We start from the raw sequence: 22,243 nt of genomic DNA on the forward strand, positions 1-22,243 counted from the left end.
ACTACGATGTTGTTTGACCGTTACCATAGAAACGTTACCGTTTGTCTATGATAAGGACGTATTCCTTTGTAAGTTAATACTTTCTAGCTCAAAGTCCCGTGCAGCTGTAAAATTCGTAAGGGTTTAAAACACAAAGCATTAAAAATGTTTTAAATATAAACTAGGTATTGTTTTCTAGATTTCTTTAATTTTTACCTTGCATTTAATAATTGTTCATAATTTAAAAACGTGAGAAAACAAACAAAAAAGTGGAATGCGGTATACCGATCGCTAAAATAACCGACTTGCTATTGACGAGAAACTTTTCTGTACTTTTGTATTATTAATACATTTCCAATCAATCACTTGTTAAAAGTCTTTAAAGACCATTGCGCAAAACTCAATCAAAGCCCTAAGGTATCGAATTCTTATGGACTAAGTTTCTTCAAGAGAAAGACAGATGTTATAACTACGATTTTAACCATATGATTAATCATACTTATAATAATCAAGTGACTGCGTACGTTTGTTCGCTTTATCTAACATGTACTACATTTGGTTATTTCCCGAGTACTAGTTCTCGTAAACAACCATTTACAAATAATGTGCCAATTGAATTTTTTTGAAGATGTGTACCAGTATATTTGGTTCTAAATTTAATGATAAATTCATAGAGGGCGGTATTGAACATGTTAATAAGATGTTCGATGGCTTAAGACCTAACGTGACGAAGGTGGTCTTTGTGAACGGGGATATGGACCCTTGGAGTAAGCTGTGTTCTGAATAATATTTCTACTGAAACGCCAGCTATTTCTATTCCGCGTTCTTCTCATTGCCGGGATCTATTTTCTAATCGTGAGGGTGATCACGAGGAATTAAAAGAAGCGAGGAAAAATATTGAGAATTTGATAAAGAATTGATAGGAGCGAAAAAGTAGAAGATTATTTTTATTTCAATTGTAGCTATTTAAAATTAGATTATTCAGAAATAATCGAAGTAGTAGGTAGTATTAAATTATTTTTTTTTCTTTTACATCTTACTTATTATAAGTTACTCAATAAATAAAAACCTGTAATTCTCGTTCACATAATACTATTTCACAAATACGTCTTTAAAGTTTGGCAATTTGTTTACCGTAAAATTTTGGTTTTGAAATTTAAAAGAAAAAATTTATTTGATTATTCATTTTTTAAAATGTTTCTGTTTTTAAGTATTGTTTTGACTATTTACCCAGAAGAGCCTTTCTTGAGTTTTAACGATAAAGTATGAAATACGTATAAGCGAATTGAACAGTTCTTGAGTTTTACGCTAAGCAATTTTTGGTAAAATAGTAGAAATAAATATTAAGAGTCAGTGAATCCGAAAACTGTAGATCCATTGTTCGTATATATTCCCGGTACACTGCCTTCGAAAAGATCCATAACGATCGTTATATCTGATTATTATACATGTACAAGGGGCACGATTAAATAATTGACTTTATCCTTACGGGCAATTTAGTAGTTGCTTGACCTATCTTATGACAATTTTACGTTTTTATCTATGGTATGGTCCTTTTCTACCTTTCAATTAAACCGTATGTTATATTGTAGATTCATAGCACGAAAGATATATGAGGAATATATTAGGAAGGACAAAACACAAGTTAACTCGCAATAGGGTGATGCTGTGTGTATGATGGGATTGTTATGGTATTGTTTATTATGAACTTTTACCGTCCGGCTGAACTATCGATAGAAAACTACTGCCAACATCTAGTAAGATTAAAGTATGATCCATGGAGAAAAAGGCCAGATTTAATCGATAGAGAACTTCCATGATCATAATGATCTTTTACGTTACACACATTTAGCTATTCAGAAAAAAATTGGAAGTTATGGTAGAGAGGTGATAATGAATTCCTCATATAGTCATAACCTTGTATCTTTAGATTTCTACCTATTTCATTCTTACTACATTTGTTCAGGCAATATCAGGTAAACGTCAAAAGAAGACTGCCAAAACAACTTATCATGTTTTTTTTTTAAATCAGAGCTCTCAAAATTCTACAACAGCAACGTCATGCCTCTACTTACAAGATAGCAAACAGTTAACGAACAAAAAAGTACCTATGTACTATATTTCTCCATAAAAAAACCTTGTGAAAATAGGACTAGATTTACAAACTATTACCTATAGGTAGGTAAGATCTAAGTAATTTAGTTCTTCATTATGTCAATTGAATCGATAAACCTCTTTTATGAATAACTAAGGGAGATAAATTCTGATACGGTATACCGGTTACTAAAATAATCGAATTGCTGCTTTTTGTGTGATCAATTTATTACCAATTAGTCTACATTACTCCTTTTATTACACATTAAAATAATTAATCTTTCATGTTTAATCACTATATTTTTATTATTGTAAAATATTGTCGTATATTATTACGTCTTAAAGAATTCAAAGCCTTGCATTTTTTCACAGCAATAAAAATAAACAAACTGTAATTTCTAAAACAATTTAGTTAGTACATTGCCACTATCATTTGAATGCGCGATAAAATTTCCTTAAATATTTATATATTCCAATTACGAAACGGCTTTCTTGCATTATAGTAATATATTCATTACACTACACAGCTCCAACTTGATCGGGAACAAGTGCTGTCACGAGTAGGAGTTTCAAATATGTTAACAATTATTATAAAACTATTATTTACCATTCAGATTCAGAACATTTACGGATTTGAATTTAACGGCGGTTTTAAATATCTAACGAAAGAAATAGCTTCATATTTACGAGTTGGAGATGATGCAAGATACGAAACACGGTGGTTGCAACAGAAGCTCGACCATTTTGATAGCAACAAAAAACGTACTTGGCGTATGCGATATTTTGCAAAAACTGATTTTTGGAAATCTGGTGGTCCAATTTACTTATTTCTTGGAGGCGAAGGCGAAGCATCACCGAATTTTCTGAACACTGGTATAATGTATGAACTGGCAAAAGAAACAAATGGAGCAATGTATGCCTCAGAACACAGATATTATGGAAAAAGTATGCCCGTTCAAGGCACAAGTGTTGAAAATTTTAAATATTTGAGCGTATATCAAGCCCTTGAGGATAATGCGCATCTTTTACGCATAATAAAATTAAATCCGATTTTTTACAAATCTAAAATCATCGTCATCGGCGGTTCTTACGCAGGAAATCTGGCGGCATGGATGAGATTACTATACCCTGAACTGGTTTACGCAGCAATAGCGAGCAGCGCGCCTGTTTTAGCAAAGAAAGACTTTTACGAGTATCTCGAAACTGTTAACGAAGTTTATGGAAAATACGGGACGGATGACTGCCTGAATGAAATAAATCAACGATTCATACAGTATGAAACTATGTTTGAAACCGCTGATGGCATCGAAAAACTAAAGGAGGAAGAGAATATTTGTAATGATGTTGATATGAGTATTCCAGAAAACAAACAGTTATTTTTTTTAGACAAAGCTTCTAAATTTATGTCAAATACACAATATGGAACAATTACCGTAATTAAAGACCATTGCGCAAAACTCAACGAAAACCCCAAAGAGTTGAATATTTATGGACCAAGTTTTTACAGAGACACAGCAAGATGTTATAACTACGATTTTAACTATATGATTAATCAGACTTATAAAAATCAAATGACAGCGTACGCTTGCTGGCTTTATCAAACATGTACTACGTTTGGTTATTTCCAGAGTACTAGTTCTCGTAAACAACCATTTACAAATAATGTGCCAGTTGAATTTTACGTCAAGATGTGTACCAGTACATTTGGTTCTAAATTTAATGATAATTTCATAGAAGACGGTATTGAACTTGTCAATAAGATGTTTGGTGGTTTAAGACCTAACGTGACAAAAGTGGTTTTTGTGAACGGGGATATGGACCCTTGGAGTAAGCTCAGTGTTCTGAAAAATATTTCTTCTGAGACGCCAGCCATTTTCATTCCGCGTTCTTCACATTGCCGGGATCTATTTTCTAATCGTGAAGGAGATCACGAGGAATTAAAAGAAGCAAGGAAAAATATTAAGGACTTAATAAAGAATTGGATAGGAGCGGAGGAGTGAAAAAAAAAATTTAATAACAGCTATTTAACAATAGGTTAGTGCGAAATATACGAAGTAGTATTAACCTAAGGCGGCTTTTAGCTAGTGATAATGTAAGGTTATTAATAAGGGGAAAAATAAAATAATCAGATTTATTAGAAATAATTGTAAATTTTATTCATACACATTTTCCTTATGATAGGTTACTCAATAACCAACACCCTACGATATATGAAGAGGATGTTGATGTATCTAATCTAGTAAAAAGTACACCGGTCAATAAAATTCCGTTTATACAAAATTCATTTTACGAAATAAAATAGTATTATTTCACAGATTACATTCCTCCAATTAATCTCGGATTTTAATATTTTAACCTATTTCTTTCATAAAAATCTACTCTACATATACTATATTGATACCATAAAAAATAATATTCTTTTTATTTTTATCTGTGGTTTATATGTAAATTTATGTATTATTGATTTAGTATACTTTAATATAAAATAAGTCTTTAATACGTTCTAATAGGTAGGTATAATACAATATATTGGTAACATGTGAAGCACCTCCGAAAATTTTATGTTGAATGTACAACGACGTTCCATTCTCTCTGAAAACGTTTATTATGAAAAACAAAATTCTGTACAACATACGTTCGCGTGTATATTGCTTACTTTTTAGACCTCTTACATCTTTTAGATGTGGAAATTTTTATACCGTAAAACCGTGGATAAGAAAATTTAAGTAAGAAATTTTCTTAGGAAACTGTTGTGGTGTTTAATTGTTATATATATTTATAATATTATTTTCAATTTATATACTTACTATAAACAGGGCAGTATAGCTAAGCTTTATAGTAATTGAGTATTGTTAAATTATAGATTATACAGAATATATAGATTTGCAAATCATATTGGCGTTAACATACTGTATGTAACTAAAAAAATAAATCGTAGCTGGAAATCTATATACAACAGGGTATAATGATAAAAAATGTACCATTACAATCTAACATATTACTTTAATGTTTAAATTAGACATTATTAACCGTCCTTAAATGTATGTATAAAAAAGTTTCTTTAAAATCGTCTCGTCTATAAACGTGCTGATATAAATATACAAACGTAAAAGCAAATTAACGATTTATTGAATTGCTTTTATTCCCAACCCTGTATTGACTAGGATTGACACCTAACTTAAATTTAAGTATAACAATAGAAAATACACAATAGAAACTATTTGTAGTTTTGTTTTTCCAATAATAAAATTTCGGAATCATTTTGAAATGCATTGGTTTTGTTTTTATTTGTTTTAACGTTGAAATCAGAATAATACATGAATAATAAGAATATATTTATCTAAAAATATCGGCAGTGATAATTTAAACGCGCTTACCGTAAATTAAATTAAAAACTTAAAGAAAATGGTAAAAAATATTTCGTAGAAATAAAGTGTATAACTAAAAATTTATATAAAGTCAATTTTTTTTACAAAATATCGATGTTAGTTGTTTTAAGAAATATCGAAATTGATTATTATCTATCCATTTTAATTCGGTCGCGATATATGTTTAAACGAATGTTCTATAATTTACAACAAAGCAAATATTTACAGTGATCGAGTAATAATAGATATAAATACAGTCACATCGATATGGCTGAAGCGTAATGTTAAACATCGAGTTATTTAGAATTTATTCAACATCGATGCGACGGTATATGTTCGTCGAATTACAATACATGGTGCGTCTCTATGGATGATCTAGTCCCATTCTCCGATGAACATTTGACGAGCATTCGGTGCAGGTGGCGGCGGGAACCCACGACCGGGTACAGGCAGGCGGCCATAAAGTGCGTACGGATCGTAGTGTTCGCCGTCTGAAAAATATCAAACAAAAATTAAATTTATGCCTCGAAATATCAATTGGATTATATGCACACGTAGTATGTTAACTTTACGTAACAACTAGCAGCATACACTCATCGTTATACGATGTCTCGTTGATTGTTTTCTAATATAAAAGTAAAATGTTATATATTCTTGAAAATATAAAACGTTGGTGCCTTACAACTTTGTGAAATAACAAAATTTTGAATAACACGATTCTATTCACTAATAGTGATGCGAAGCTTGCTATGGCGAAGTCTGGCGATTGTATTCGAGCGCCATAGTGAGTATGGTCTGAAAAATGCAGAGGGAAAAGAGAGCGAAAGCTTAAGAATTAGAAGATTGCAGTAAGACGGTATCGTGATTTATCGGAAGCGAAAGGCGTGGTGCTACCAAGCGAAGCGTAAAACGGAAAGATTTGTACCAAGACTGCAGCGTAGTCCGCGAAGTTAAAGTGCGGGGTTAGTCTGTATGTACACTATCGTGGCTGCTGGATCACGATCGGGCGCAGCTTTCGATCCCTGTCGGGATAGAATTGGAACATCAGCTTTTCTTTTTTCGGGTTACGCTGGTACGCACCGATTCCGCTCTCGTAGGAGCGAGCGTGCCACAGGGCGGCTTGCGGCATGGGCGCGTGGGCGAAGGGCGGCATGTGCGGCGGGAAGGGCCCGGGGTGGGCGTGGGCCACGCTGTAGCGCTTGCTGGGCACCGGTGCCTCCTTCAGGGTCAGCCGCTCGGTCATCGTCGGCAGCACGTGCTTCGCTCCATTTGCTTTTACGAAGTTTGGCACTCGTGCACGGAGTCCGCAATAATACGGGTCATCTGGAACAACACGACATAGGGATATATATATCTTAATTACTTTTTCCGAAATGTTTTTGAATTACGACCATGAAGCAGTAGAAGCAGCTTGGCTGGGAACCAGCTTAGTCGAGGTTGAGGGCAGTCAGGCCAGATACGGTAATCGAGGCGATCTCTATTTCCCTTGCAGTGGGCGTCTATCATAATGGATTTCTTTAAACGATGGTATAGATATATCAAAAGCGGAGCAACACAAAAATAGATCAAAACTGCGATGGGTTAGTGTTGTAAAAAGACTAGAAGTTGGTAAGAAGCGAAGATGTAAAGATAATACGCTGTTATCGGAAAGTACAAATTATCTAGATAAGAACTTTTAACTGCTTGCAAAGACAGAATTTAAATATATAAAATTAAAAAAACCTAAATAACAAACACAAACAATTACAATACCTAAATAGTAAAAAACATATCTTATATAGTTTTAAAATAAATCCATGTTCATAAATTTGCCGTTAAATAGCATACCATGGATCGCGATGTCAACTGGGACACGGGACCATCTTCATGTTTAACATGTCGCCGATATTCCTTGAACGTGTTCAAAGAAAGTCTACATGTGGTGACCATCTCAACTGTATACGTATAAAAAGATTTTCATGTAACAGAGATTTACGTACGTTTACATTTGCACACCTTTATAGATTATCACCAATGAAAGTCTAAATGTATTTCGCGACAGAATTAATTTTATTTATTTATAAATCATAACACTTACGAAATATAAGTTAATACAACTTAAATTATTTGTTAGCTTAAGTATTGTATTGTGTATCATTCAGAGACCTATAGCAGTATGACAGACAATGCTTCTCATATGGTCGGATAACACATAAAAATTATAACTTAAAACAGCATTTCACGTAAATAATAATGTACAAAAAAAAAAGAAAAAATCTGGGCTGCGATATCTATTAATTTCAAGATAAATGCATCTAATCTCTTAATTACTTTAATTAAATAATTATTATGATGATGAAATCAGTACTAATATAGAAACATTATGACATTACGAATTATTGCAGGTGTGTGTCATTACTTATGTGTATCATACGTTTTTAGTCAAGTCAGTAATATAATTTAAAAAAGAATCCAAAGATGCTGTTAGGCAGTACACTTCCGTTGTATGTGTCACAATAAATGCGACTATTTATGTTTTTAAGCGACTGTTTAATCGGAAACAGGATCAAATGATCAATGTGGTTATTTCAAACCGTTTGGAGGAAGGTTAGCGAACTTTACTGTAATAAATTTCGAAGTATTGTTTATAGTCTAGGAGCAAGACAAAGTAATTCGTGATCTGTTAACTGCGCATGATCTTTCCGCATCCTACGCTTCGTCAAATGCCGTTTGAAATATCAAGGATATGCTAAAATGCCAGTGCAGTTGCACAATAGCTAAACATTGCTTCGATATAACCTATACTCTAAGCTCCGTTTTACTTTAAATACTCCATGACTGTCAGCAGTAGAGTAAAATTTAAGAAATGCTGCCACAAACTATATTATTAGCTACTGAAGCCATACAAAATCGAATATGTTACGATATGTATAAATACTGTATTCAATAAACCAAAACAGATAAATCAATTAATTTAAATCACATTTTGATTATGATACAACAATTATCTCTAATAATTGGGAGAAATGTTGTTAAACGTCAAAGGAGACGAAAGGTAACGGGAAAAATTGTCCTGTCAGTACCATAGATAGTGTTCATTAACTTTTGTTGTTTTAACACATATGGTTGTGGGAAACTGGATATATAAGGAACCAAAAAAATCTCTTCCCATAAATTTTCTTCATGGACATAGATCCATACAAATTTTCATGGTGATAAGTTGATCAATAAACAAGTTGATAGGCCGTAGCGCCATCTTAGGGCAACATACAACAACAGGAATAGCATATAAACCTTATGATAAGAAATAAATATACGTTTCAATTTACATGGTGCTCGCTAAAATAGTTTTTATGCTAAATTATTTCACAATTCATCTGAACTAAAGTAATCATTGATAATACTACATTTGTATCTATTTAAGTTCATAGTTTTTAACACCCAATGATTGAAACCTAATGAGTACGTAACTGCAAAAGAACTTTAGCCTTTATCGTCAATTCCAACAGTCATAATAGATACATTATCAAATGTAACCAAATATCAAATATATATGTAAAACAGTGACCTCATAAGAAGATCGCATTTTTAAGGCCGACGTTTAAAATTAATTGCCGCCTTGTCAGTCTATTAGCATAGCATGACTTTTCAAATTTTTGAATTCGGGTCAAAACATTGTACTATATTCAATTATGCGAATTAATTGTAATTAAGAATTAATTTAAAATGAATTTGTGCTCGTAAAATATCTTGCGTATATCGTCGAAAAAGAAATGTTGAATACTGGAATTTTCTAGTACATAAATTAAAGATCACTAGTTACTTGCATGTTAGACAATAAAGACTTACACCAAGACGTTAAAGAGTTTGATATATTAATATAAAGATTTTTACATATGTTTATTATAATACTATTTCGGTTTTTAGTTGGTAAAGTGAAAAAATAATGATTTATTTTAAGACATGTACAGCTTTTTACTTCTTCTTTTTCTTTACATTTGATAGACGCCCACTCAAAATCAGCACGATGACCGGTCTCGCACTTCCCTCATCCAGCGAGTTCTCGTCACCTTAATTACGTTGTCGTTTCACTTAGACAGAGATCTACTCAAGATTTTTTCCACAACAATGGCTATCGTTTTCACGAGCATTGAGCATGCCTGACGAGCAATTCTTTGAGCTACGTCGATGAACTTGGTCATTCCGTGGATCTCTTCATTTCTGATGTGATCTCGCAGCGAAAATCTGAGAGACCTTAAGACTTCTTTTGAGCCCGTCGTGAATGACTACGTTTCAGATTCGTACGTCATCACAGCTAACACATATTATATAAAGACCTTGATCTTATGACATTGTGGTCTACTTCACGTTGTGATATTTGACTTATTTTTCCAGTAAATATATGATAATTGATACCTTAATATTATTGCCCTTCACCCAGAGGGCGTTATTTAGTGTAAACTTCGCATATGTATACATTAAAAAAAAAATGTAAATACATAGTTTATAAACATTTTGACCGTATATTATATTTGTGAAGGCGTTGAGCCTTATTACATAGACGAAACGACCAGGATTTTTTTGATGGGAGAAAATGTTGAAAAAAAAAATCGCGTAGAATAGTTAAAACTACATTATTATTTTACCACACAAGCCACTATTTGATTCTTTTCATAATTGTGCTTAACCTAAACTCATTTTATTTAAAAATGTGTGATCCTGAGCTATGTACTAGCTCAGCCAGTTCATTGCTTTCTGTTAATCAAACAAAAAGTACATGAGAAAAGGTTCTTCCTCTTTTATAAAGAAGCAAATATTGGCCAACCTTTTAAACTTGTAGAAGAAACATGGCATGGTGGAAGTAAAGTATTTCTCTTTACGCCTTTCAGAAAAAAAATGTAGCTATACTTGTGTACAATAATTTTATCAAAAAAATTTTTGTACTCTTTAATATATTAAATGCGACATTTGAATTTTGTAAACATTTAGTTGGTTTCCTAAATCTATGAAGTATAGTAGAAAATAAATTGTAAACTGGACGATATCAGCTACTAACATCTAATAGAGTTGTCGGCCTGAATACATTTGGAGCGCAGAAATGCGCATATTTTAAATATGTCTAGTTGAAACACGTAACTCATACTTTACGAGTGGCGCTGTAAATCTACGGGACGCAGACAACATAGGTTTATAAATGATGATTCTTAAGAACCGGGTTATTGATATTACGATGTTCACACCACCGGTGCAACCATTGTAAATAATGATTTTCGTACATAAATCCTAAGTATTGTCAAAGGCATTCGCTGCTAGAATATATCAAGGGGAGTGACCTTGATAAACTACCTATTGTTACACGAGCAGTGAACGTGAACGGAAATACACAAATACTATAAATATCTCTGAAAATAGCGGGAAATTTTTAAATATCGAACGCAATAAAAACTCGTGTTACCGTACCTATACAAAATAGTTTACGTAATTTATATTTATGCATGTGTAACGTACTATTTATATAATACGGAGTACAATTTACGATTGAAATTACTAGTAAATATTATAGTAAATAGTTCAAGAGGTATTAAATATGCCATATGCAACATATGCCTCCCATCATAGCTATTTCAAGCGTTTGCGAGTTCGCATGTATGTAGTAATATAGACTCCTTAGTAAGACATTTGTTTCATTAATTAAATACAATTCTATATGCAATAAAAACATATCTGTTACCAATACAATATGTTTATTGTCCATTTTAAATTTAATAAAGACTTTTAAATATTAATACTTTTTATACGTATAAAAATTATGAGTTTGAGTTCCATGAGTTGTTCACTGATGGAACACGTCTCTCTAGGAATATAAGCCATCATCGAGTATATAATCATATAAATATGTATTGTCAAACTTTATTAAAAGATGCGTTGTTGTGAAGTTTCTTCTTGCTGCTTCTCCACAACTATAACACCTGCTTATATTCTGTAGTACGACGATGGTCGATTGCGACTTCGTGTGAATAATTGTGTAAGTGTTGGGGTGTGTTAAACTCTTCCCCGAGCAGGCTTTCAAAATGCCGAGGAGCTCGGCTCGGAGACCGAGCAAGTCTGTATTTTTTGAAAGCGGTCTAGCGACCTTCCAGGATTGCAACGAATGCTGGTCCCACGGAAGAGTCCTCCAACTTGCTTCCATTAGTGTAGATATTCAAAGCATGGGGATAGGGTGGAGTGTAAATACGATCTCTAGAGAGAGAAAGGAAAAAAAAGAGACTAAAAAAAAGGTTGATGATCAATAAGAGTTCTATTAATATTCCAATATCGAAAAAATGAATTTTATCTTTTTTATCATCACACTTTTAGAGGATAACCCAGGTTAGAGAATAAGCCGGTTTCCTCAAGATATTTTAAATCCTCAAAAAGACATGTTACAAATCACCTCAAAAGTCTGAAATAAACTCGCGCATGAAACCTTCTCATAACTCCAATCGCTAACTCCATTCATATTCATACAAAAATACCAGTTTATTACTTACATAGTATAGAAGAAAATGATATTTAAAGATGTATCAAGTTAATTGCGCATTTGAATCATACTTGACCCAGTAATTGATATAACAGTAACTTAATAGGCAGACATATTGTGTGCACATTCTCACAAATATAACGTGCGATTGCTAGCTCAATCCCACGACAGTCTCCGCTAAACACAGGTTGGTTTTAACTTATATTCAAGAACTGACTGAACTGACTTATCTAGTTCATTAAGTCTTTCTATTTTTATTCTTTATGAAAATAAACAACATTTACTTTATGTCATATATAAATAATAATAGCATTGAATTGTTTATAAATATGAATCCCTATTTCCCTTGGTAACGTCATAACTTGACGGAACGACTGTCGATTTCATTGATCTTTTTATAGAAAAAAAAATTAACTATAGGAAAATTCCGCGTTCGCACGCTGAAAATGTATATAATCGATTAACAGTTGCATCTCAAACCAAACCAACAAACAAAAAGAACCAAATACTCAAATCACAAAATGATTTTATCTACTTCACATTAATTTATTTTTTACATTAGAGTAATTTTTTTGAACAAAAAATTTCGGTACAGATTGTATTATATACATTAGATTATTTGTAATTTTATCGTTCATAAATTATTTTTTTGGGTGTATATACGTTACATTTGGTAAATAATCTAATTAATCAACGTACACGAATGATATTGAGACATTTATCTTCACATTAACAATAAATAAATTTAAGTATTAACATGGAAAATATTTTTAAACGTTCAAGAGGGTGTAAAGAAACTTCTTTCTCATTCACCTTTTTAATTTGCCAATTTATTTTTCTTTTTGCGTTGATTAATAACATTTATAGGACGTGCGCAATTAACGACAACTGTTTTTTAGTATTTAAACCATTCGCTTTGTTGCCAGTGGTCGTAATTTTGTATGTTAATTAAAAAGCTGCGCAATAGGACGCTATAAAAGTCTGGCCATTTTTTTTAATTCTAGCCTCAGACGTTTTAAGGTGACCTTTGGTATATTGGACGGGTTTCGATGATTATAAATAGTTAGTTTTATTCTTTTTGTTTCCGCTTTACAAATAAGCATAATATAATTTAGTACATTTTATTTTGATGTGATCATTTCCCAAATATCTTATTACGACTCAAATTATTTAATGTTATAAGAATGTAAATTAGCACATCTCTCGTTTTTGTATTTTACCATTCAATGCCTAACAAGTAGTAAATTTACGCTTTTAATTTTCATTTGTGCAGAAAATTACAAATGGACTATTTGTAATTGCACGTCGATACATAAATTTTCGAAACAATTATTCAGTATCACATATGCGTATAATCATATGTATCAATACAATACATTTGTACCTTCTTAATACTTTTGTAGATTGCTGTGTTTGCTTTTACAATAAACTTCTCAGTAATGTTTCTGTTTTTTAAATATCTAAAGAATTATTAAGATAATATAAACTAAAATATAACTAGAGAATAAATTACTCTACAATGTTAAGAAAGTCTCATAAGTAATAAAAAAAATTAACTAAGGAATTTTCGTTGCTTTACTAAAAGCTTTTCAAATTTAGATGTTAGTTCCTACCAAATTGGGCTTCACTGGCATTTTTCTCATGACGTGCACAAATAATCACAGATTATTTATATAAAACAGATAATAAAGCGACTAAACGAATAAATATTTGTTTAAATGTCAACGTCTATATCTACCCATGCTATGAACTAATGTATAAAAAGTAACCTGCAACTAGTAATCTAGTATTTTAAATGCTAAACTCACCGTATTTCTTGTTGTCCTTTCCTTTGTCAGATTTACCTCTTGGGAACTGTGATGGAACGCGTCCGTTAACTTCGATGTCATCGTAATCCGGCTGGAGATGATAAGAAAAAATTAATGTTTAGCGGTAACAATAAATTTAATTAAGATTCAAATCAACACACTTATAATATATATATATAAATATTTCAATTAACTACGTCTACGATTAATAGATTACTTTAACGTCAACAAATAAATCTAGTTATTTTTAATTTAGTGATATTTGTGATGCTCTTAAAAAGTTATTTTCATTCACTCTTTATAAAATGATAATTCTGAAATAATTAATATTAAAATATTTTTTATTGGAATGAGGTTGGCTAAAGTCTGCATGGCCAAATAGTAAACAATTATTAATTTTAATATTTAGTAATCAGAATTTTGAAAACTTTTGTATTTACTATACTATGATTTCGTTATTTATTTTTTTGACACCATTCGTTTTGAATAGGGTGTACCAACCATTAAATTAACAGCATTATCAACCTGTATATTATAGAAATAAATAAGTAAATATAGATAACCTGACCAACATTTTAACCTTTACAAAGATATCAATAAAGGTAAAGATGTCGACAATATATTCTGATTTCAACCAGAAGCTGTCGACGGTGTAGTATATATTAAAATGTTGTCAGTTTAACCGAAGGTTTATCCTCTAAATCAGTACAATCGGGTGCGATCCGGAGCTAACATGTCTTTGGAAATAGAATGAAAACTTCTCTTTAGGAATCTCATGTATTATACAAGAATATTCTAGTATCAAAGTACATAAAGAAAGTAAATGTACATTGGAAGTATTTTGTAATTTAATAGGATTGTCTTTGTACGAATTTTGTATATTTTAGTACAATGTGAGTACACAAAGGAAGTAAAAAAGTAAAAGATTAAAGAGCGTTAAAATAACAATGCGTGGGCACTATCTCAGAGTCACGGCAACGGAAAATATTGTCCAAACTACAACTAATGTTGATACAAACTCATATTGTAGATGAGATTGTATCATTCCGAAAGAAATTATTCGCACCACCCGGCTTAAAACCTTTTATTTTGAACTGAAGTCTCAGTAAACCATGCGTTTTACAAGCGGAGGACAAAAAGGCAGACCGCATAATTCATGTGTGTAGTGTCACGGTTACAACCTTTTAAAGGAATGTACTATTTGGATCACCAATAAAAGAACATAGAAGGCGACCTCTAGAGGGCGTGTTGAGCCATCTATCTTTACCGGTCATGGAATCACAGATGCGTTGGCGAAATGGGCTTAACCATTGTGTTCAAATAATACTTTTAAAAATAAATCACGATTTTTGGATTATATATTCTGTTGCTTTGGAAACTGTTACATTGTAAACAATTGGAAATGACTTTTTTACTGACATAGTTTGAAATTCCATAAAACTTACCGTTGCTCCTTGTTTAACGTTTAATATATTATAATTAAAGCACATGTTACTAATTTACGAAAACATATTTTTATTTAGAATTCATTAATTATTTATCTATATTTTTATGGATTAAGATACTTTTTGATATCCATAGCTGTATATGTCCAATAACATGAAACTAATAAAATTTATTTGTTTTTTAATAACTACAAAATGGCTATGTAAGGAAACTGCAATTCTGTCTGTAAAATATTACTTTTTACTTTTATTTAAAATATGTATATACATATTCAAATGCACACGTGTTTGTAACATAAACTAAAAGACTATATATTCTTATTCTCCTGGTGGTTTTTGAGAAATTTAGTTATTTTGATCATAATTCTAGAATTTCCTCCAATGCAATAGCGTCTTCAAGGCAGTGAAACATTAGTAATTATTTTTTACTTTTGACCTTTATTCTTTTCATGACCTTAAAAGATGGAATATCTATTGATCCTTCTTCAATATCAAGTTAGGTAACATCATCCTGCGAATATGTGTTGATTGTATATGGACTCCATTATTCACGTCAGGCGACACTGATTCGAAATCACTTTGCGTATATCGGGAACCTTATCTCCGACATAATGCATTAACAACGTCCATTTCATTTTGGAATTTCTGCGGTTTGAGGGTCAGGGTCTCAATTCCATTAAAACCTACTTGATTCATGGACTTAATTTAGTTAGGTCCGAAGAGATTGCTTTTGGGATTCCGATGACAGCTTTGGACGTATATTACGTTGCATGACATGCGATTCTCGAAAATTTCTAATTTTAATCTGCCTCCAGACACTTTGCAATTTGTTTTTAATTTGTTTATTAATGTTTAACATGTCATATTAAAGATATATTTGTTGTGTTTTATATGTTTTAAATTAATTTTATAAAAATATACATAATATTTTGAAAAGCATGAAAAAGCTTTTTTCACATGCTATGATTTTATAATATATTTTTATTTTATGGTTATTAGTTTAAAGTGTAAAAGACTCGATTGAGATTTAATTTTTAGTTTCTATCGAATTGAATTGTTTTGTTATGTGTGACGTTGTTGGTATTGTTTTGTTATGTTTCAGCCTACTGCCAAGGCATCGGCGTCCCTCAAAGAAATGGGGGGTATAGGCTTGGCAGGCGGTTTGGCAATCGCAATGTGGTATTATAGTGCGCAGAAAACGCTGCAGCCCATTTACGTGTGAGCAGTGACAATACTATCAAACTAAGGCAATAATTGTTATATAAGATTGTACCCCGGGAATCGAACTCGCGCCCTACGATCGTAAGTTTCATTCCTTTACCTCTGGGATACCACTGCTCCAAAAGCGACCATTATATATAATTCAAAGTATAAAACAATATGAGAATATGCATCAAATCTTCATGCATTATCTGAACAAAAACTGTGACCTGGATAGTGTTAAAATTAATCATTACTTTGTTTAAGTTACGATTGTGTTGTATTAGGTCATAAAACTGGTTATCGTCTAAGTGCTTATAAATTAGCGTGCCTTTTAGAAACCACTTAGCTAAATCCTTTTTAAAACATTTAATTGGGATTTACGGTGAAAGGTTGTGATGAAAATCGACTGATTTTTGTTTCTTTTACAGGGTGCGTGGTTATCAGTGTAAAAGATTTACAGGGGTGAATGTATAGTTTATATGTAACCAAAAAGCTTCAAATCTTCTACATCCATTTTCAATCACCTTTTATAAAGTGATCACTGTTAAATATGTTACTCAAATTTATTTATTGTTTTATATTGAAATTTGACAGATTAATAACTCATTTCGAAGCTCAAAATCGACCGGGGCACATCGGAAACAATTATTATTTTTAATAATTAGTTAACGGAGTTTTTAAACTTTTCTTTTTACTATATTCTTATTATGTTATTTATTATTTCTGAAACCATTGATTGATTTTTGAGTTTAAGATTATTGTTACATACCTTAGGAATGTCAGCAGGCCCATAGCCGTTCTCCCGTGGTGGAAGCTTGGGTGGTTTATCACCTCTCCTCTGTCCCATTTGCATTATGAGCTGTTCCCGGGTAGCTGCTACCACGCCATGACCATTCCCATGTCCATTGCCAAGTCCATATCCTCCAGAGCTTCCGCTTGATCCTGAACCATTGACGTTAGAGCTAGCGATGCTGTAGGGGTCTTCATCAGGGATGGGTATGCGCGGTCTATTTTTGATATCCAGCGGTCTTTGAACTGTTGAAAAACGTTTTTTTTTTTAATTTGTGTTTATTTATTTATTACTCACGTATAAGCCAAAGTGGCAATAAAAAAATACATGGACAACTTTATGCGCTGCAGGGGCATGGAGTGAGTTATACTAGACTCGGCTAAAACCTCGTGGTCTTGTTTAAAGATATGTTGTTAAAACTACGGAAAAGATTTCGGATACTGCTAGACTTCTAGATAAGTTTAATTTTCTGGATAGTAGTCGATATCTTTGAATCTAAAGTGTCATTTATTTACGGGTACCACCCATCTTTAATTTCATCAGATTAGACTGGCTAAAAAATTAGGGTTTAAAATTATTTTACATGCTATGAATGAAATCAATGCTATGAATAGAATTTACATTACGTATTTTATAACTAGCGTTCTTTAAAAATACTCTAACCTTTTTTTTAGTTTGGCAGTTGGAAAAAAGTGATTTTAAATGTTATTAAGCTTACAACTCATAAACGGCACAACTTATTCATTTAATTCTTTATATATATATATTTACATTAAATAACGAAGAACGTTGTTAAAGAGAAAAAATGGCAAAATTAAAAATTAAGATTTCTTCACGAAAAGTAGTAAAAAACATGAAATAAAATTGAATGTTAAAATGAAATAGTTGTGTTAGAATGTATTCCAATAAAATAACGTGTGCCATTAATTCTTACAATGAAAATATATTCACATTACTGCTAAAGCCTTGCATTGTATGGTATAAAAGACTTATTTTTATAAATAACTGTTGTTTAATATAAAGGAGATTTAATAATAATAAAATGATCAATCCCAAATACGTTTTATTTATTATTTTGTTTACTTGTGCGCAACAGACCTATAATTTTTGATATTACGAAGTCTGTCGGAGCTGCGATTGATGATATGAATAAAAGATTATATTAACAAATATATACGTATTAACTTGCTATGTGGCCTTTAAGTAATGGTATTAAATGTTGTCGCTAACAGACACTTTGAGCTATCGAAAATTGTGAACGTTTAGTGTCTGTTGCGAAATCGCCACGACATGAACGTCGTGTCGTGATGCTGGGATCGGACGCCAGTCACTTTACTTCACGACTTTGGGCAACCTACAATTATTACCTCCATAGCAATAAAGGTTGCAGGGCTTATTAGCCATCAAAATTACCAGTTTCAACGTTATCCATTTGTCATAAAAACTAATCGTATATTATTAACTACGAGAAAATTCGGCGCAAGGAGGGTAGGTTTGAAAACTATAGGTCTAGATTAATAAATATAGCGGCCCTGAAATCTTTTTATTACACTAATTATAGGTTAAAGATCGAACCAGGATTTTGATGTTATCATATAAAAAATGTTTACATTAGTTCAAAATCGAATTATATCGAATGATCAAGCGGAAATCGATATTAAAGCGTACGATGCAGTAGACCATGACGAAGCTATACAAGTCACTTCGAAAGCTGTGATTAAAATGGTGGCAATTATATATACAAAGTGGCTGTTATTATTTTGTATCTAATAATTACAATATAATTAAAACAATGAAATTGTAAGTGCGTGAGATAACGTAAGTTATACTTAGAATTTAAACTCTTCATTTTACAGTTTTCTAACAGCGAAACAGCGAAGGAATAAAACATGTAAACTAGATTAAAGATAAACGACGACAAGTAAGATTTGCGATTGTTTCACACATATGTGGGCTTACGAATAGGTATTCTTATAAAAATTATAAGTACGAAATAAGAACGCTTCTAGAATCATGATAAGGTATGGCGGTGACGTGAATACTAAAGATTCGGTCTATCTTTGTGTCCAAAAAGAGAGCAAATTAAATGTCATTATAAATTGTAACGTGAATTTAAGTCCTACAAATTGATGTATACGGGGATGACATTTTGATATATTTTATCTATCAATATACACATTATATAAAAGATTTCCATCTATGTACTGACTCATTACGATATCTCCGGAACCACAGGACTCGGAAACATGAAATTTGGTACGAATATCTCCTTCACCTTAGTATTTATTATCATGTTGCTTTTTTTATCAAGAATGGATTTTATTAAATTACATCAACAAAAGATAGTGCGAATAATGTTAAGCAGATGGGAGATGGCTAATTTGTTACTATTTATTTGTGAAATTCATATATCTTTATAGACCGCCACAGTTATAGACATTATTAGGGATTATTTATTTTTTAAGGAGGGAAGTCTTATTGGTCTAGTAATTTTAGAAAATTCGGCAATAGAAATAGTCTAGTCTTTGCTTCCCTATTTCTAATCTAAGCTTTTTCCGAATTTTGAAATTTATTGTAATTTCCTAATATTTAGGTTAAATTAAGTTTTTTTTTGCTCTAACGCTACAATAATTTGCAGTAAATGTTATTAAGTGCTTCTGGCTTTCATAAAAAGATCGTTTCCGTAATTTGATCAACGATGCTTCCTTTTGTCATCAGCTCGTGCTATTTTGCATAATTTCGATCACGATTCCGGTTAGACCAATACTTTAATGTTTCAATTGCCGATAATTTCGATCTCATAGTTGATCCTGCAGCAATGGGACAAAGGTGAATGGTTTATTTCGACTCACTGAACTAGTTATGCCACAGTTAGTCACGAACACGTGGTGCGACCTTCACGATGAAATTGAAATTTACCAGCTTAGAGACGAACATGGCTGCGTGCTGGCGTGGTGAACGATTTCGAAATATAAGACAAAGTGTATCGAATGTTACGATCTATACTATACATACTTGAAATTACCTTTATTTTTATTTTAAATTCATCAAAAATTGCGGAATCGGAACAATAACTTTGTTTAATTTAAAATCGAAGGCTACACGGAAATGAAAAAAGTTAACCAAACAATAATGCATCGCTTTGCACGCAGCGATAAAGATATTATAATCCATGGCGGTGTCACGATAGAAACTTTCTTCTAAAGATTTCTTTGCGTTCTCATCAAATAAACAGCTGTTAGACCGCGAAACCACTGCGGGAAAAACGAGAACGTATTTTATGCGCTATGGGAAATCAATGGAATCTGGTTGTGCGGTTTCTTTCACATAGATACCTCTATGATTTGTGCAAAACCAATATTAGACGATGATAGTAAGTGCGATGTGAATAGAGCTAGTTAGAAATTTGAAGTGTAGTGTAAGTGAAATGAGGTGCAATACATCATAAGATTGAAGGCAGATTGCATTGTTGCACAACAATAAAGCAGACTACTGAGAAGTGAGGGACTGAATAGTTGATGCGGTCGCGCGGTATGAGAGTTGAATCAGATTTGCAATTTGTTATAAAATTGCGTGTTTTATGAAAGCGATATCGACCGCAGAATTAATGTTAGTTATTTTTAACAAAGTAAAATATCAAATCGTGAGTAGGAAATCAGTTCTAAAATAATATATAAGATTCCTCAGAGTGAAGCGAAGCAAATAAATTAGCACAGTTCATGTTAAATTCTGTAACCTCTTAACCATTTCTTTGTCTGTTGGTTTTCCTTGTATGTATCGTTGAGTAGAGAAACAATATTAGGTAATGATATAAAATGGCAATAGTAAACATATACATTTCCCAGTATTATACGTGATGCATAGTCAGGTGTTATATTGTTAAGTCTTTCAATTTCAAAAGGAATTACTCTGATCGGCCGCATGACCTAGTTCCGGAAGCATGTTGGACTGGACAATGAAACCGATAAATGGCGAATGCGAGTGGCGGATCACCTTGGTCGTATAAAAACCAGTTCACTTTTGCATGGGCCACAACAATTACCTTTAAAATTACGTTGATGGTCCTGTTCTTTAAGGTCGTCTCGTATTACCCGTGTGCGGAAACCTTTTTCTGTACCCTCTATATCGAATTTATTCGGAAGATAACGAGGTAAAAATTTACTCTCGCTTCAAAAGCTTGGCTCAAGGTCGCGGCGTATTTAAACACACGTCTGCGGTTCTCCGTGAGAACTTTGCATTATAAAATTTAATTTTATATATTCGTTAACGTTTCTTAATGATAAGTGCGGAGGTCGACTCATTGTTGTGTTGCATAACGCTGCAGCGCCGTCCGGAGGTCTGAGACAAGGTAACTGTAGCATTGCCGGCACTTCTACCGCCAGCAACAGTATGTACCAGCACCATTCAATGGTAATTACTTACGTTGATGACGCGTGACGTCTGATTGAGTCCTTGTAATATTTTTACAATGAATGTATGCGAAGAATTGTTATAAGTGCTAAAAATATGTTTGCGTTTTGACATTACTTGATTCAAATCGATAAAGGGATGAGTCCGGCGATAAAAAGGTAACAAAGACAATAAACACAATAAGCGTTGTCATACATTAAAGTCGTGGGCGTCCTTTGAGAAATATTGTTCACGATGTAATATTATAATGGGATCATTTCTGTTCTCATGGCGATGGTGGGTCTTTAGTACAACACTGTGTCTTTGTCAGAGATCTCGGCGTTAGGCGATTTATTCGCTTTGACACGTATTGTAGTTTAGCGTCGCCTAAGCGCTTCCATTTAGATGTGTCAACTGATCTCACTTACCTTCTAAATAGTTTACCTTGTAAATACCGCGCACTCTTTTATTTTTATACACCTAATTTTAATATGTATCAATTTTAACGGGCTGATAATTTTGTAAAATATATTTTAACAAAATTATACAAACACTGACTATCCAACAATATGTTTTTAGATTGATATAAAAAATGGTTATTCCTATCGGTCTATAACAATCGAATTTTTTTTTCTCGATTTAAAATCATCATATCAAATGTCAGTAAT

The 22,243-nt window shown here is 32.3% G+C and overlaps 2 protein-coding genes across 5 annotated transcripts in view; one reads left to right on the plus strand and one right to left on the minus strand.

Moving 5' to 3' along the window:
• Positions 1 to 2,789: 2,789 nt before the first annotated feature.
• LOC137926730 (putative serine protease K12H4.7) lies at positions 2,790 to 4,073 on the plus strand. Its single transcript, XM_068770416.1, has one exon. The coding sequence runs from the start codon at positions 2,847 to 2,849 to the stop codon at positions 4,071 to 4,073; it is 1,227 nt and encodes a 408-aa protein (XP_068626517.1). The 5' UTR covers positions 2,790 to 2,846.
• A 162-nt stretch (positions 4,074 to 4,235) lies between these two features.
• exp (expansion) overlaps positions 4,236 to 22,243 on the minus strand; it is a 179,451-nt gene continuing 161,443 nt past the window's right edge. For 3 of the 4 annotated variants that reach the window (XM_068770237.1, XM_068770238.1, XM_068770236.1), the window contains exons 7-10: positions 17,166 to 17,431; positions 13,749 to 13,839; positions 6,522 to 6,764; positions 4,236 to 5,932 (exon numbers count right to left, since the gene is read on the minus strand). In XM_068770237.1, the coding sequence (XP_068626338.1) occupies positions 5,817 to 5,932; positions 6,522 to 6,764; positions 13,749 to 13,839; positions 17,166 to 17,431 (716 nt within the window). In that variant the 3' untranslated portion in view covers positions 4,236 to 5,816. Of the gene's footprint in view, positions 5,933 to 6,366; positions 6,765 to 13,748; positions 13,840 to 17,165; positions 17,432 to 22,243 lie in introns of all 4 variants that reach the window. The other variant, XR_011107717.1, reaches the window with a different exon arrangement.

This window comes from Battus philenor, unplaced genomic scaffold (genome assembly GCF_028537555.1).
Source record: "Battus philenor isolate CCGP_79_NKW_IND1 unplaced genomic scaffold, ilBatPhil1.0.hap1 SCAF_3, whole genome shotgun sequence".
Classification (NCBI taxonomy): Eukaryota; Metazoa; Arthropoda; class Insecta; order Lepidoptera; family Papilionidae; genus Battus; species Battus philenor.